General features: G+C 36.2%; 1 protein-coding gene across 2 annotated transcripts; it reads right to left on the bottom strand.

Moving 5' to 3' along the window:
* Positions 1-4,291: 4,291 nt before the first annotated feature.
* On the bottom strand, positions 4,292-15,966 carry UFM1 (ubiquitin fold modifier 1). Of its 2 annotated transcripts, XR_014013676.1 has the most exons (7): positions 15,777-15,966; positions 15,645-15,701; positions 12,473-12,530; positions 9,088-9,127; positions 7,507-7,539; positions 6,156-6,346; positions 4,292-5,566 (listed from the first exon to the last, which is right to left on the bottom strand). XR_014013676.1 is itself a non-coding variant. In XM_081215152.1 (6 exons), coding segments are annotated over exons 1-6 (258 nt in total). In that variant the 5' UTR covers positions 15,779-15,965; the 3' UTR covers positions 5,935-6,278. The 2 variants fall into 2 exon arrangements, 1 of the variants encoding a protein (XP_081071278.1); XM_081215152.1 differs by lacking the exon at positions 4,292-5,566 and having other exon boundaries at positions 5,935-6,346; positions 15,777-15,965.
* Positions 15,967-16,239: the final 273 nt, after the last annotated feature.

Here is a 16,239-nt window from a genome sequence, read left to right as displayed (position 1 = left end):
ACATAAAACACAGTGCCTGATACAAAGCAAAAGCTCAATAAATATCAGTTATCCATGTGTGCTATCTTTTTCAGGAAGAAAGAAGTTAATAGAGATTATTCCTTTCTAAGACTAGGTTTAAGGCTCTAAGTGCAAGGTGTATCCCTTCCACATACCAAAAATAATAATAATAATTTATTTATTCAACAAATATTTTTCAGCATCTTCTAACACTATGCCAAAACTGAAAATGTTGAGTAAAACAGTCTAGCAGGTAAAGAAGATGTGGTACATATATACAATGGAATATTAGGCAGCCATAAAAAGGAACGAAATTGGGTCATTTGTAGAGACGTGGATGGACCTAGAGACTGTCATACAGAGTGAAGTAAGTCAGAAAGAGAAAAAAAAAATCGTATATTAACGCATATATGTGGAATCTAGAAAAACGGTACAGATGAACCATTTGCAAGGCATAAATAGAGACACAGATGTAGAGAACAAAACGTACCGGCACCAAGGGGAGAAAGCCGGGGTTGGGGGGGAGGGCGGGTGTGGGGTGGTGGTGGTGGTGGGATGAACTGGGAGATTGGGATTGACATATATACACTAATATGTATAAAATAGATAATAAGAACCTGCTGTATAAAAAAATTAAATTAAATTTTAAAAAAAGGTCTACCAGGTAATATGGATTTATGGCAGAGGTTATAAAGGATGAACACCTCTATGACTCACTCATTTATTCAGTCATTGTCTCTTATGTATTATTGCTACATAATGTGCATACCTAAGGATAATTTTAAAATCCCTAATCTGTCCAACACACTTATTTAAAAAGTCACAGAAGCTAGCATCTCCACTTAAAACGTCAAAATGTTTGTGGCACTGACGATAAACATCACATCACATAGAAATTTTTTTTTCTTAAAACAGCTCAGCAGTTGTAAATTGTGCATTTAAGAATTATTAAATCCACAGTGTTACTCAGCCAAACAAATATTGACATCATGTATCATCACAATATGCTCTCAATAACAGCTTTTACATTGCTAATGAGTTTTGCCAGAAAATCACGGATTTATGCCAAAAAACTGGCTCTCAGCGCTTGTCTGCCAACCTTGGCCAGTGTTTTGCATCCAGACAGAATTTCCACAACACCCCCTATATAGCAAAGCAGGTAACAGGGCCATAAACCTACTTTTCCAACGTTCACAATTCTCTTTGTAGTTATAAATGTATATATATTTACTAAAAGAGTCTTAACTGTGTAGATTATTGAGTGTTCAATTTTTCAAGCAAAGTGAGATCACAGAGATGGTCAGTAGCAAGCTATGAGGCCCTCCCCAGATGTATCCTTTTCCTTTCTGGAAAATACTGCAATATAATTCTAGCAAAAATCATGGCCAACAAGCTACAACACATGGTGTGGATTTTATAATCCCATAGACCTAGGAACCAACCTCATTGTTGTAACCTTGAACACATTAACCTAAATCTTGGCTCCCTCAACAGTAAAGAAATGAACATGGCAGTTTGTGAAGAGATTAAGGTTTAAATGAGATAATGTCAATTTCCTAGCTGTGCTCTGCCCATTAAAAAAGGGTTTGAAGTATATCCTTCCATATAATTACTTCACTTGGCAGATTTTGCTGGTTTTGAAATGTATGTATTTTTGAGAGCCCAAGAAAAAGGAATGAATCTTAATCACATTTCATCTCCAGTATTTACCAATATCAATACAGCTGATGATTAATATATATTTGTTAAAAAATGGGAGGATGCTTCACACTTTTAGAAGAATGATTAATTCGTTTCTGAGACAGGGTAAATCCCTGCTACAAGAAGTGGTGAGGAAATATGGGTATATTGGTTAATTAAATAATCTGACTAAAGAAGTTATCAGATAGGAGACACACTGTTGAAATTTTCAAAGTTTTCATTCTTTTACATAGTCTTTTGATTATAAAGTCCTTACTGGGTACCTGCTATGGGCAAGGCAATTTTGGAAATCCACTGTCAGTCATGACCTTATGTTTTATAAAATTTAGTTTAAATCAGAGACGAATATATTTCTGTATTTAATAATTGTTGTAATGGAGGAATGTACAAAATGCAATGGGTGCTTAGAGAGCTAAACACCTAACTCTACTTGGGAGGAGTGAGCAAAGGCTCCATGGCTTCTAAACTTGATGAGTCTGAGGCTTTGCAGGCAAAGGGAGAAAGCAAAGCCATGGAGGCATAATACGGCACATCAGATACTAAATATTATTTGTAGTTCAGTGTAGCTGCAGTGTGAATTGGAGAAGGAAACTGTACGAAAGAGAGTAGCAGTAACAGATGACTCTGAACAGTTCAAAGACCAGTTCAAGAAGGGCCACAGATGTCATGAGAAGTATACATTTTTGTTCAGGGAGATTTTGATTAGTGGAACTACATGATCATATTTCCATGTCACAAAGCTCATTACAACGAAAGTGTGGAAAAGGAAATGGAGACTAGAGGCTTTTATAATAGCATATATGAGAAACTGAGGGCTTTAGATCATGGAGATGGCTATGAGATTATAATCTGTAAACAGAATCAATCGAATTTTATGATTGGTTTGCTAAGGCAAGATAAAGGCGAGAATCTAATGAGTTTCAAATGCCTGGCTTAGGTAGTTAGATGTGGCTAATAGTTTGGACAGATTGAGCTCTTTGAGAATGTTTATTTCAATTAATGGTTTAATTAAACAGCCTGGTTTAAATACTGATTTATCCATCCCCGGCACTATCAGAGGGTACTTCCAGAATTTCTGTATTGGAGGGGCTTACAGGCGAGTCTGGTGGGAAGAGCAGGCTACTAGGGAGCTAATCTTGTAGCTGCATCTGCAAGATACACAAGGTTCAAAACATAAATTGTCTGATGGGGCTGCTGAATGCAGGGCCACAGTCCACTCCTACCAAGCCACCCTATGGAGTCACACCAGACTCATAATTACCTTTATTTGATTGGTTTTTACTTAATGTCCTACAATCATACCATATTTACACCATTAGTAAGTAATGCCATTCATGATTACACACATATTTGGTACTCTGAAAAGAGAATTTAGGCCTGACACATTTCTCTTATATTTTTAAATTTATAATTCAATATAGATCTAGTATATTATGAAAAGATACTGAAAAATTCTCCCAGTATGATATGGAGAGTTCCAAAGTCAAACAAGGAGTCAAATCTTAAATCTCAACCTCTTTAAGCCTCTTCCTTCTTCAGGAAAATGGGAATAATTTGGCATTGTTGTGAAGAATGAGACATGTGAAAGTAAATATCAAAATATTTGATGTTCAATACATATTGAAACTGTGTATTCATATTCAATACATATTTGTGCAATACATTTTTAGATGAGTTACATATATAAATTATGTGTGTATATATATATATACCAATTCCATAGGTAAAGACATAAAATAGATATATGTATACATACACATATATATGATTTACATATGTAATATGCAGTTTATAAATAGCCTTGGGAACACTAATATTTGGTCAGTTAATTTATAAGTGCTCCGTTACAGTACATAAATGCTTTCAAGTTACAAATATTTCTAGGTCTTTGGGTAAAGACATGGTGGGTATTTTTAATGTCTTAATTTGGGAACCGGGGAGCTTAAATTGGACTGAGTTTTCTTCCCACTGGCTTTTCTTTCAAATAACTAATCTTAAGAAATAAAATATCCAAAAAACTATTGGACGTGGAACACTTTAAAAGGAGGCTTTACTACCAGTGAGTGAGAGAGACTGTTATAGAATCTCTGCACTTAGCTACTGGAGGAACAAGCAGTGGGATGTACACTTCCCAAGATTCTAGAACATATTCTAGTTACTCTGACCCCTTACACTGCATTTTGTTCATCTACAAAGTGAAAAGCTATCATTAATTCTCAAACTGAGCTGCAAAGCAGAAATCATCAGGACTGCTTTTATAAACAGAAATTCTTATACATCATTCCAGATTTAATGAGTAAGAACTTTAGGGATGGCTTCCAGAAATCTGTATTTATAATTTCCAAGGTGATTCTGATAATCACCCCAGGTTTATTTAGGACCCACCAACCTGAACACTTACTATAGACACTGTAACTTGAATTTTTTTCCAAATGGACTGGCATTTGGAAATATATATTCATTTCTAAGACCTATAGCCATTAATCATTTTTGCCTTTTTTTTTTTTTTTGGCTACATTTGTTATATACTGGCTCAACAGGTGTGGTAATTAAACACTAATAATAAGAGTAGACAATATGGTTTATGGTATAAGAAAATGTATTTTCACAAGAGTACCAATAAAGCATTTAAACTAAATACAACACTTCAAAACATTCTGCACAAAGAAGTTACAGATCACATTTATTTAATAACAAAACGACTAGTTCTTTAAGAAAATATTTTTAAGACCTTACTGCAATACAATTTTCCAACCAAAGAACAAAAATATTAAACAAATTATGGTAGAAGACATCATAAAACTTATTAATGTAACAAATTAGGCAGAATTTTGTGCTAGCAACAGAATGGGGGAAATCTAAATAAAACAAAAAAATGCAGAAAACTGGGTATAAATTTCTGGTTAACTGAGGCTTAATGTTGTTAAAGACCAGGAGTCTTTAAGCGTCAGACTGTTTATAAAAATAAAAAATTCCCCAAACACTAGCAACATACTACCTCAGCACAATTTTTTTTCCCTTTACAATTCAGAATCCTGCTGTTCATTTGTCAAATATATGAACAATATCTAGTTACTTCCTTAAACTTAACCAATATTACTCTTCAGATACTGATTCTGTTGCATTATTTTTTTCCCAATGAACCTAGAGCCTATGCACACTTGGATAAAAACTGGTCTTAGAAATACTTTATTCATGAATAATTCTACACATATTCATTGAAGGCCTACATTTTCAGGCCTAGAAAGAGCAAGACAGACACCAGGCCTGCCTCCAGAGCTTACCATCCAGAATACAGCAAGTCAAGCACTGGTTTTCAATCACTACGAGCCTTCGTTTCGCCTTCCAAGATGTGCACAGATACTGATGTCCTCTCTAAGGGCAAACCAAATCTTCCCTTATGCGTATCATTCTTTAGGTTCTCTACGGGGAATTCTGAAATCTGTATGTTGACAAGGCCTAGGCTTTGCTTTCTCTGATTGCCTTCTGCTCCTTATAGCAATGTCAAGTATTTTATTTTCCTTGCAGTTCTTCCCAACATGGCCTCTGCAGTTCTGTCTACCCAGTTTGGCCTTTTCTGTGACACTCGTTACAGCTTTCTGCTCCCCTTTTCGTTTCTTTCCTTCTTACTAGAAGCCTGGTCATCTGGGCTTCCCCATCTTCCTTTCCGAGCTTCTTATTCACTCCAGTAACTAATCTTCCCACTTCCTTAAATGTTGGGTCTTCAGTAAGTAGAATTAGTGAGCATTTCAATTAGCATCTCCTTGAGGTCTGTTGTGAATGTCAGATCCTCTTTACGATAATACTTTCTCCCTGGACACTATTTAAATATATTATCCTCAAAAAGATGGCTTCTTGAGGATTCCTGTTTTAAAGGTTTTTTTAAAAAAAGAGATCAATAAAGGAATGCATAATTCAGCAACTGATGCTTCTATTTTAGTCTCAATTAAACTCTTTGGCGTGGGATACCAATGTTACATGTAAGGGGCTAGATCGAAAATCCAATTTTTGGCTCTTTGATTTTTAAATTAAAATTTATAAGAACTCAAGAAGTCTGAAGTTTCAAAACAAGCTAAATGATAAAAAGATAGTTATTCATTGATGTGATCCTTTATCATAAACGATATTAATGAAGAATTCAACTATTTTTGTGTCTGCAGGTCAGATGCTCTCAAGCAAACTGCCACGTATGGATTGATAATCTTTTTACATTATTAACTCAAAGACAAATAGGAAGATTCAGTAAATTTTAATTTTCCAAATGTTCTCAGAAAGAACGATCAGAAGTATCCTCCAGTTACAAGACACAGTTGGATAATCCATTTACCCCCAATGAACTACCTGTGTGTACTGTGAGGTAGTAATGTGATCTTCTGTGGTGATGAGACCCTCAACGCAGAAGCCGCCCCTGTTCATGTGAAGAGTGTGAATAACAAGAAGGGATAGACAGTCACCTTTCATTACTTCATCAACTACTGGTGTCTTCATAGGATTTCAAATGCCTGATTCCAATTTTACAACAATAACAATACCAATATTTATTCTGGAAGGGGATTTTATGTTCCAAGCAGCAGATATTAACAACTTCCAACACGATCTCTAGGAATTATTCGCAGTTCTGAACCATGCTTTAGAAAAACATTTCCTATACAAACAAACAAAACAAAAAGTTAGGTATTTAAAAAATGACACACTATCTTAACATTTCAACAATTATTATGTAAAAGAAACAAAGGAGTGTCAAGTAGGTACAAAGCTCAAAGATCATTAGAACCCCAGTCCAGGCTTAAGTCTTGTGCCTACCCCTCACATCTTCACAACCCAACAAATGTTTGAAAACTTTAAATAAGAACACGACCCAAAGAACTACTACCAAAACCAATCATCAAATAAAACATAAGGTAATTTAACCATCAATACTCACTTTAATATACAATAAAATACCGAGGGGCAGGAAAAATAATAAATCTAAATCTACCCCAAGTGACAGAAGTTTAGAAACCCTGACCTACTTTGGGTCTGCGTTGCCTGCTGAGATTTTCTTCACACCTCGTGATGCCCACAATTCAATTTTATAGGGTAATCCAACAGGCGACATGTCAGAGTAAGCAGTAATTCAAATTAATATAACTACCAAGCATTTCTAGAGTAGGAAAAGCAAAACCTTTAAACCTAAGTTTAAAGGCATCTATACAACAAAATGCCTTATGATTCTCAAAAAATAGCCTCAAGACTGAGGTTACATTATATTAAATCATGCTTAGGGAAGGTACATCTAACACAAATATACAACTGCCTGTTTAAAAGTTTACTTTTACCCTTCCTGCTTGTTAGGACATCAATATTTAGCACTGTATAATGTTAACAGCTTGAAACTCTGAGTGTAGACTAGGCCCCGTGAAAGTTAAATGACTGTACTTCTTTAAAATAATAATAGCCAGCACTTATTGAATGCTTACTATAAATAATGCAAACTTTTAAGCACTTTACATGTACTACCTCACAACTACCTTATGACGTAGTTCAAAATCATTATTCCCATAAGAGCACAATCTTCAGACTTTTTGTTACATGTATCAAATACCTTTAAAGCTTCTTGGTCAGGTAGCCAAAAGCATACATAACTGATACATAGAAAGAAACAAAGTACTTACACACATAGGTAAAGACTGCTATACAATCCCTAAAAATCAACTATTACCTTGGTTAAATCCTATCAAGTCTAATTAGAATGAATTAAACATTCAGTATCAATTGATAAATGTAGCCTCACCACACCTCCATGGATTTCAGATAGATACTCACCAGCCGTCTGTGCAGGATTTATTCCTATTCCATCTAGAAAATAAGTTGTAAAATCATCTTAAGTTATTTCTAAAGCTAAAAGGCTTTAATAGTAACAAGAAGAACTGTGCCAAAAAAGTGCTGCTGTGTACACAGGCATAAGCCAAACAGTTGTACTGAGAACACGAATGACAATCTGTCAGGTGAGTTATCTGTTGAAATCTCTCACTATTATGTATTCACACATATTGCTGGATTAGACAAGAACATCTGTCAACACAATGATCCTGGTAAGTTTTACAAAGAAGATAGTTTTTTATACTATTTTGCCACATCCAGTGAAAAATAAAGCCAAAACACCTTAGGTATGTCATTAATCATTTAATATTGCTCTGAGGCATCAACTCCTAAGGCTGGAGAGCCCACGTAGTGATGTAAGTTCCACCGACACTTGACAAAAGTTTACAAAGCACTTTCCCAATAGCTATTCATTTGTGAATTTAGAACTTTCCAGAAGAGTAAGATAGTTTTCATCTAAACACAGACACACTTCAACGTGACAGCATGCAGAATGTTTCAGAATGAGAAATTCCGTCATATCTAAACTAAATCATACTACTTACTGCACATTAAAGCCACCTTCTTGGGCTTCCCTGGTGGTGCAGTGGTTAAGAATCTGTCTGCCAATGCAGGGGACACAGGTTCGAGCCCTGGTCCGGGAAGATCCCACATGCCACGGAGCAACTAAGCCCGCGCGCCACAACTACTGAGCCTGCGAGCCACAACTGCTGAAGCCCGTGTGCCTAGAGCCCATGCTCCGCAACAAGAAAAGCCACCACAATGAGAAGCCTGCGCACCGCAATGAAGAGTAGCCCCTGCTCACTGCAACTCGAGAAAGCCCGCGCGCAGCAGCAAAGATCCAACATAGCCAAAAATAAATAAATAAAATAAATAAAACATTAAAAAAAAAAGCTACCTTCTTTTAGTCTATCTTAACTAATCACGAACCACTCACCAGTACCTGTGAATATTACTTTGTATTCTTGAAAGATAATAAGCATTCCCTGCAATCTTTATTCCTCATCTTGTTTCAGCATTTTCTCATAGGGCTATTTCTATTAAACTTAATTATTAGTAGTATCCTAAGATATTCAGAATTTAATTTATATATCTAACTGGATAAAATCCTCATTATTGCAGTCTATAAGAAATTGTTTATCAGGAAAGCAATAACAAGGTATAGCAAAGGTACATTCCTGCTTAGCTTCCTATATTCTAAAGGCATTTACCAATATAACTTATTAAAAAAAAACCCCAAAACCCCTTTTAAAATAAAATGACAAGTTATTTTAAATAATAATTTGTTACGAAGTTATAAGGACACAAGATATTATAAAGTGCTGTACTATATAACAAAAGCACAAAAAAACTGAAGAGACAATTATGAACAATAACCTTGACTTAGTGTTTACAATTAAGTATATCATTTATTTTGATATATGTTTTAGCCTTTTATATTTAAGTCAATTTTAACTAATTTGGTTTCTTTTAAACAATTTCTATAACTCAAAGTTAATACATAGTTTTAAAATGAATTCTTACCATTGGTAATAATTGCACTTGTTGCTGCAGGAACTTTAAACTAAAAGGGAGTAAAAGATAAAAAATACATATATACATATAATATTAACTATGAAAGATGGTTAGCAAGGATGGGGTACATATAATCAACTCTATAATTCTAAAACGTGATTTATCTTTTAGGATAAGTAACATCATCAAAGAATACTATAACTTGCTTTATCTTTAAAGGACAACACTGTTCTCTAAATACTGCATTTCATTGTATCTAGGACACCACACATTGTAAAATGCATCTTTTTTATGCACTACAAAAAAAGAAAAACACTGTCAATGAATCTATGACCCAATGTTTACTCTTTCAGACTTAGATATGATTTACTTTTGTCATATATAATGCTCAGACATAAGCAAAAATAAAAGCAAAGCAACCGCTTAGAATATCCCTCAAATTTCTTTGTGGAAATAGTAAGTTCAAACAAATGCTCTCTTGTGTTTAATGGGAGGCCAACCAAGGCTCATATTCCTTCCTCAAGTTCTCCTGAAATGATTTGCTGACTTAAATCTCGTGGGATTGCAACAGTCCAATTATGCCACCAGGAGATACCTCTAAGTACAAGTAGGTGATGTCAGCTACACAATTATGTGACTGCCACATGGCCAAGCATGACAGGAAGACTCCACTGAGATGTAAAAAGAAGAGCTTTCTCAATCAATGAAATGTGGTATGGAACTTATTAGTAGCTAAAAGGTAGAATTCTCCTCTTAATGCTCCAGAGACCAGTATTTGTCAAAGTGTGTTCATGTCCTCATAGTTCATTCTTCCAACAAATATTAATTAAGCACTTCTATGTCATGGACTAACTTTATAAATATTACAGTTGAGTTTTGTGATTAAATAAGTTTGGAAAACATTAAGTTAAACTACTAGTCTTTTCAAAATCCTTTAATATGAGGCTAATATAGTTTATTTAACTCCAGGCAAAAAAATAGTCAATAATGTGTTTCCCATACTTTTGGGCCACTGATCCCAGTTTTTAATGGTTTTTTTTTTTTTTTTTTGGTGGTTCTGGTGGTCTGGGGAAAACACTCTCTCCAGGAAATGCTGCTCTCGGTATTTAGTGGTCACGTATCATAGTTGAGAAAAACAACTAAAAGCTTATTTTAATTTATGAATTGAACAGCCAAGTTTTAAAATAAGAACTTAACTTAATAAGAACAATTACTTGTTACAGGCTTATGTACCTAAAAAGCAAATAATTTTACTGTTCATATGGCACATTCTTAAGCGTAAATGTCCTTTTAAAGTTTAAAAATTTTTAAATAAACCTAATTTAAAGTAACTTCAAAATGCACTTTAATAAATTTAAAAATACTTCAAAAGTTTTTATAGAGGCTGTAATACTTATTAAAATTTTATCCAACACCTAAATTAATTATAGGCAATTTCAGATTTCTAAAACTTGAATATGACAAAGTTTCTATCTGTTATGCTGTTATGTCCATTTTAAGATAAGCTATGCGTTTTCTTAGGGGTAACATATTTTGTGACATTAAAAATCAAAAGCAACTGCAGACATAATTTCTTCCTTTTCCAGCACGTAGCAGCGATGGTTAAACTGACATCTGGGGAAGCATTAGCAGTGATGTACATACAGTAACTACCACTTCTTTCTACAGTACTGACAAGTTTTTTCCCAGATGCAAAGTGCACTTTATGTTCCTCAGTTGTCATTCATTTCTATCTCACATCCCATATGTCTTATAATTTAGGATGTTAAGAGGCTCTTTCAGGCTTTGACAGCTCATTCTTTAGTTAAATTAATTCCCAGTCATATGCTGGGGGATTTTATTTTTTATTAAGAGAATTTTACTAGGGATTTATATCCATAGACTTCTGGTTTCTTAAGTCAAATCTTATCCTTACTGAAAGAGTCTACAATGTCATCTTGTGAAAGGCCTTCTCACTGCTGCCTTAAAGCTATATCCTTTCTAAGTGTGTAACACTCGTGACTCATTATAATTAAAAGGTACACTAAAACCTTAATCAATACATGTGGTTGTGTGAAGTTTGTTCATTTTCTGTTGCACATCTGTTAGGATTTTCACAAGCTTTACTAGAAGACCCAGATCACAACAATGCCTTTGCCTTGTAAAAGGACACCCTATAAAATAATTACAAATTTTAATAATAAATATTAATTATAGCTTGAAGAGATCTACTTCTTAAATTGGAATCTGTGGAACCTGCTAGGCCACAAACCAGGAGTATTTCAACCAAGTGATCTGTGTAACAAAAAGTAATGATGCTGGGTTCAGATTTGTTCCCCACCTCTTTTTAGTTATTCTTTCTGCATGAAGGATAGATCCAAACTGACAATAAAGCAAGTGATACCACTTTTCAGTTTAACTCTGAACGAGTGATGAGCGATGGTGGTGGTCCCTGACAATAGTCTATAAGGAGCCGGAAGCACTGATGGGCTGGCTGATTTTCCATTAATTCCTTAAGTACAGGGCCGGACTATGGATTAAGCTGGTTTCTTATTTATTTAATTACTGAATTTTTTTCTGTGACTGTAAACCTGTAAGATTTCGAACGAAATATTCTGAGTTGGGTTACTCTGTACCTGCACTGCACCTTTAACTTCACAAAATGTTAGTAATGCTATCATATTTTTACACAAAATCACTTAATCGGGTAGGAAGGGAAGGCATTAACTATTCCCATTTTACACATTAAGAAATTTAAGGAAGAAATTCGTGGGCTGGCCCCACGTCAAACAGATAACTAATGACACAGTTAAAAGAGGAATGCTAAGTCTCCTAAATCACATTTTCAGGTCACTTCCACCAGACCAAGTTTCTCTTCTTATTGTCAAGTCCAAAGAGTTACTTTACAGATGCCTCTGATAAAAAATTCTGATGAAAGAATTTTATTTCTTAAAAACAGAAACCCAAACGTATCTTTAAAAACACTTTTAAAAACAATAAATTTTACTGACAGTCCACATGCTTTATAGAGAAAATTTGAAAAATAAGATAAATATTATAATAAAATTGTACTTCTAGAATCAAAGCTAGTAAAAACACAGGCATACAGATTACAGTGTGATATAATGTTTTTTTAAAAATTGACATATCATCACTATCTTTTCAATTTCAATAAAAATTGTCCTTATAATTTTCAATGCTTACATTAAATAGATGTGTCAATTTGTTTAAGTCATTCTTTTATCGGTGAGTCTCAACTTTCACTCTACTTTTATCTATAAGTGAGGCTTAACTTTTTGACAGCGTAAACCTAGTAATGAACCCATGTGGCAGTGGTGGGTCAAGATGCATGCAGATTTTTGAGACACATCACTAAACTGCACTCTCTACAGGTTGTTCCAATTTCTATACTTACTTCTTCTGCTGCAAACTTTAAGACTGCTGTAAAAGGTGTACTTTCAGGAACACTGAGTCTGCAAGAATTAAAAAGAATCTTTTAAAAGGCTGAGTTTTTTTTTTAGGTCCTTTGTTACTTATTTCGGCTACTGACAAAGCTGTCTTTTGAGTCTGAGGTTGGCTATTATGATTGCATACTATGCTCATTAACTCTACCAAAAAAGAAAGCAATTATTAGCCTTATTGCTGAGATGGTGCCCTCAGCTCCATGTGAAAATGAATAACCTACATAGGTGTGGATTTGTACATGCTTCATACTTTGATACAAAGAGGTCTAGCGTGTAGGTTGCTTCTTGTTTCTAGAGATGGATTTCAAAAAGCTGAATCTCTCCTCAGTCTTCAGTACACTTTGCCGCCTCCAGTTCATCCCATGCAAGAATGCGATCATTTTCATTAGAAGAAGAGGCTACCTGGGAAGCATCGTCAGATCGTAAGTCTTTTCAGGAAGCTTTCTGTGAACTTCCAATCATCAAGTCTAAAATAGTAGTCCAAGTTGATGAAAATGAGTATATTTACTATGGCAAAATGTTAAGTGATATTCCACCTTTATGTCATTTGAAAATGGGCTCACTCAATACAAACATTTCAGAGAGTGACGTGTGATTTTGTTAACTGACCTGTACAGTGGCAAGTATATTAAAGAGCGCCAATAAACAGTCAATCCGCATCAATTTCCCAACTTAAACACTCAAAAATAATTGACATTATACCTTAAGAAAGCACTCAAAGACACAGAAATAAGTTAAATAAGATAAATAAGAGTCCCAATGTAAAATAAATTACAATGATTAAAGATCAAATCCTCTTTCAAAGTAGGGAAAGCTAACATTTCTCTTTGAAACTTCTCTATTTGTCACCACTGTATTGCTCTCTAACGACTTAATACCAACTACTATGTAGCACCGTCAGGTATATGTACCATCCCCTCACTTAGTCTACAGATCTAGTGCTGAATATAAAAATCATTATATCTGACACAGCACATTACAGTGACTTTCAGTAAGGAAAGTGTTAATAGATTTCTCAGCTGCCCGAGTCCACTCCCCCCGAATACTGCTGGAGAGTGAAAAGAGATGTCATTTTTTCCCCTTTCCTTTTTTATATGGAATAAAAAGAGAGAAAAACAAAATTCTAAAGGATAGCCATTTGATTAAAAAGTATCTAATAAACTGGCAATGTAAAAGTTTACAAAGCTGGGAACAGTACTTTGCAAGTATTTCTGTAGTTTATTTATAGTTTAGAACCTGAGACTCACTGTCCTAAAACTCTAGAGGAGAACTTCTAAAAGTTTGCAGTTTCAATTCACTTTTGGACTAGAGACTGGAAATGTCCTTGTATCATATAATTAAATGCCATGTTGATATTCATTAACATAAGTTTCTATCTGCATATTAAATTGGTGAGACTGTCCAAAGAAAATCCAATAAAACAGAAAATAAAAACATATTTTAGTGCATGTTCTAATTGGCAGAAAATCGCAGAGGGACTGGGAGTTACTGCAACTCTAGAAACCTTACCTAGATTTGAAGCTCTTGTGTTTGCCCCTCACATCATTTTGTAAAACTTACGCTTACATTATATCGGTGTTTTGAAAAAAGAGGAACTATCCTGCATATTAAAATGAACTTTTAAAGTAAATTACCGGCAAAATTTGTTTTTTTAAATAAATATTTCACATAAACAGAACTAGGGCATAACTTGACAAGTGTTATTATAAAGAATAAAAACAAAGTTTCTATAGGACACTAGGGAAGGGTGAAATGAACTCCCTAGATCATCACAGAAATTGTCTCAGAGGTGAAATTTTGATCATTAAAGGATGTTGTCAGGAAGTGGTCGTCAGGAAACTACATTAGAAGCACACAAGAGAACGTGTGCCAGACAGGGAGGATCCAAAACGACTTGCTTGTCATTTTGGGAACAAGATGGCTGAAACTTTGATTAAGTGATGGTGGTGGTGAGTAGCCGGAGGTGGGGTGAGGGGGAAGAGGTGGGGAGTAAGACTGGAAACACTGGAATTAGACTGAAAGAGTCAAAGGTGTTTTTTTAACGCATCCTGTATATGAAAGAGAATGTTTGATTTCAACATTTCTATAACCAAGTAGCAATACCAACAGGGAATCTATCAACGAACAAAAAAACAAAACAAACAATAAAAACCCGGATATTCCCCCGAATAAATCCAGGACTGAAACATCTTTCTTAGAATTCAACTAGTAGCAACTCAAGGAACATTTCTCTATCGAAGTATGTATTTACCTGCCTGACAAGTGAAAAGTGGCCTTAAAAAGTTAAAGCATGTTTTCCCACAAATCTCAGAGCTGCTTTTACTAGTACTCAAATACTAGATACCATTACTTTGAATAGGAAACATAACGTAATTACCCTGACACACCCATACATGTGTTATGTCTATTTTATATACACACACCCATACACAAATTATCCATACATACAACTATACACACACTGAACTAGAAGTGTGCTGCTAAATTCATTCAGTCAACACATACTGAGTGAACTGGTACCACGTTCCAGGCGCTCATAGATACCGATGCTGCTCTACTACTTTATCTTTCTCCCTCCCTCCTTCTTATTTTTTTTCTAGAGCCAACTTACAGGTTGATGAAAACAATCCAATGTAAAGGGTAAAATTAAAGATGAGAGAGGGAGTAATCTCTCTACTTTGTGAAGCCCAACTATCGAGTGAGTCACACTCAACGAGTATCAGGAACCTGACTGTTCTAGTAATTTCGGAACCTGGACTGGGATGCTTTCCCTTACTTCCTCTAACAGCTGGTCAAAGTGGTGAAAGGCCTTTCTCATCACGAGCAGACTGAGACTGTTTTAAGGACGCCAGCAAATCACCAGAGCCCCGTCCACACGTCCTCCCGCTCCATCAGCCCCCAAAGAGAGAGCGCAAATCACCAGCAACGTTCCCAGCACACATACCCGCACAGCCCCGCGCCTGGGCAAGCTGACACTTATAGGATATCTCAGTTCGAGTGGGACGTGGGAAGCTCCGGGGAGGAAAGGAACGCGGACCGCTGGTGTGGAAGCTGCGGGGAAGGCTCATATCGCCAAGCCCATAGCGACCCCCCCCCACCCCGCCCCGCGACCGAGCTACTCACACTTTGTACGGCAGCCGCGGGTCCGACGTCAGTGTGATCTTAAAGGAAACCTTCGACCTGTGGAAGAAAGCGGGAGAGTTAAGGTCGGGCAGCCGGACCGGGGACTGGGGCGGGTGGAAAGCAAACACTTACATGGTGCAGCCGGTCTGGACACAAACGGCACGCCAACTCTGTCCAGCAGCCCCACTTCCTCTGCGGCGTCTAGCCCCACTCAGGCCCACGTCTCCTTCGGCACGCTGGGGTCCTCCAAGGTTGCTGTTGTCCAAGGCACTGCCTGAAAAATCGGGCCCAGATCCTCACGCTGGGCGGAGCCTACAAGTTACAGATAGCTACTGCTTTTGCATGTATATCTCTGAAACAAGATCGTTTGGAATGCATATTCTTCTAATTGCAGTTATTTTCTTCTGTATTTTCAGTCAGGCAGACAGGCACAGGCAGAGACAGCAGGACTCCAGGTCCCGGATCGGAAGTAAGGGGCCTGGGAGGCGGGTGAAGAGCGGGGCGGTGGGCGGGGCCGGAGGCGGGCGCTCTTCCAAGTTGCCGAGGCAACCTGAGCGGAGAAGCTCGATTGATGCTCTAGAAGTTGGAATCCTCA

This window comes from Mesoplodon bidens (genome assembly GCF_964165515.1).
Source record: "Mesoplodon bidens genome assembly, chromosome: 17".
Classification (NCBI taxonomy): Eukaryota; Metazoa; Chordata; class Mammalia; order Artiodactyla; family Ziphiidae; genus Mesoplodon; species Mesoplodon bidens.
The sequence above is the reverse complement of the archived record's forward strand: the minus strand, read 5'-3'. Positions and strand labels throughout refer to the sequence as shown.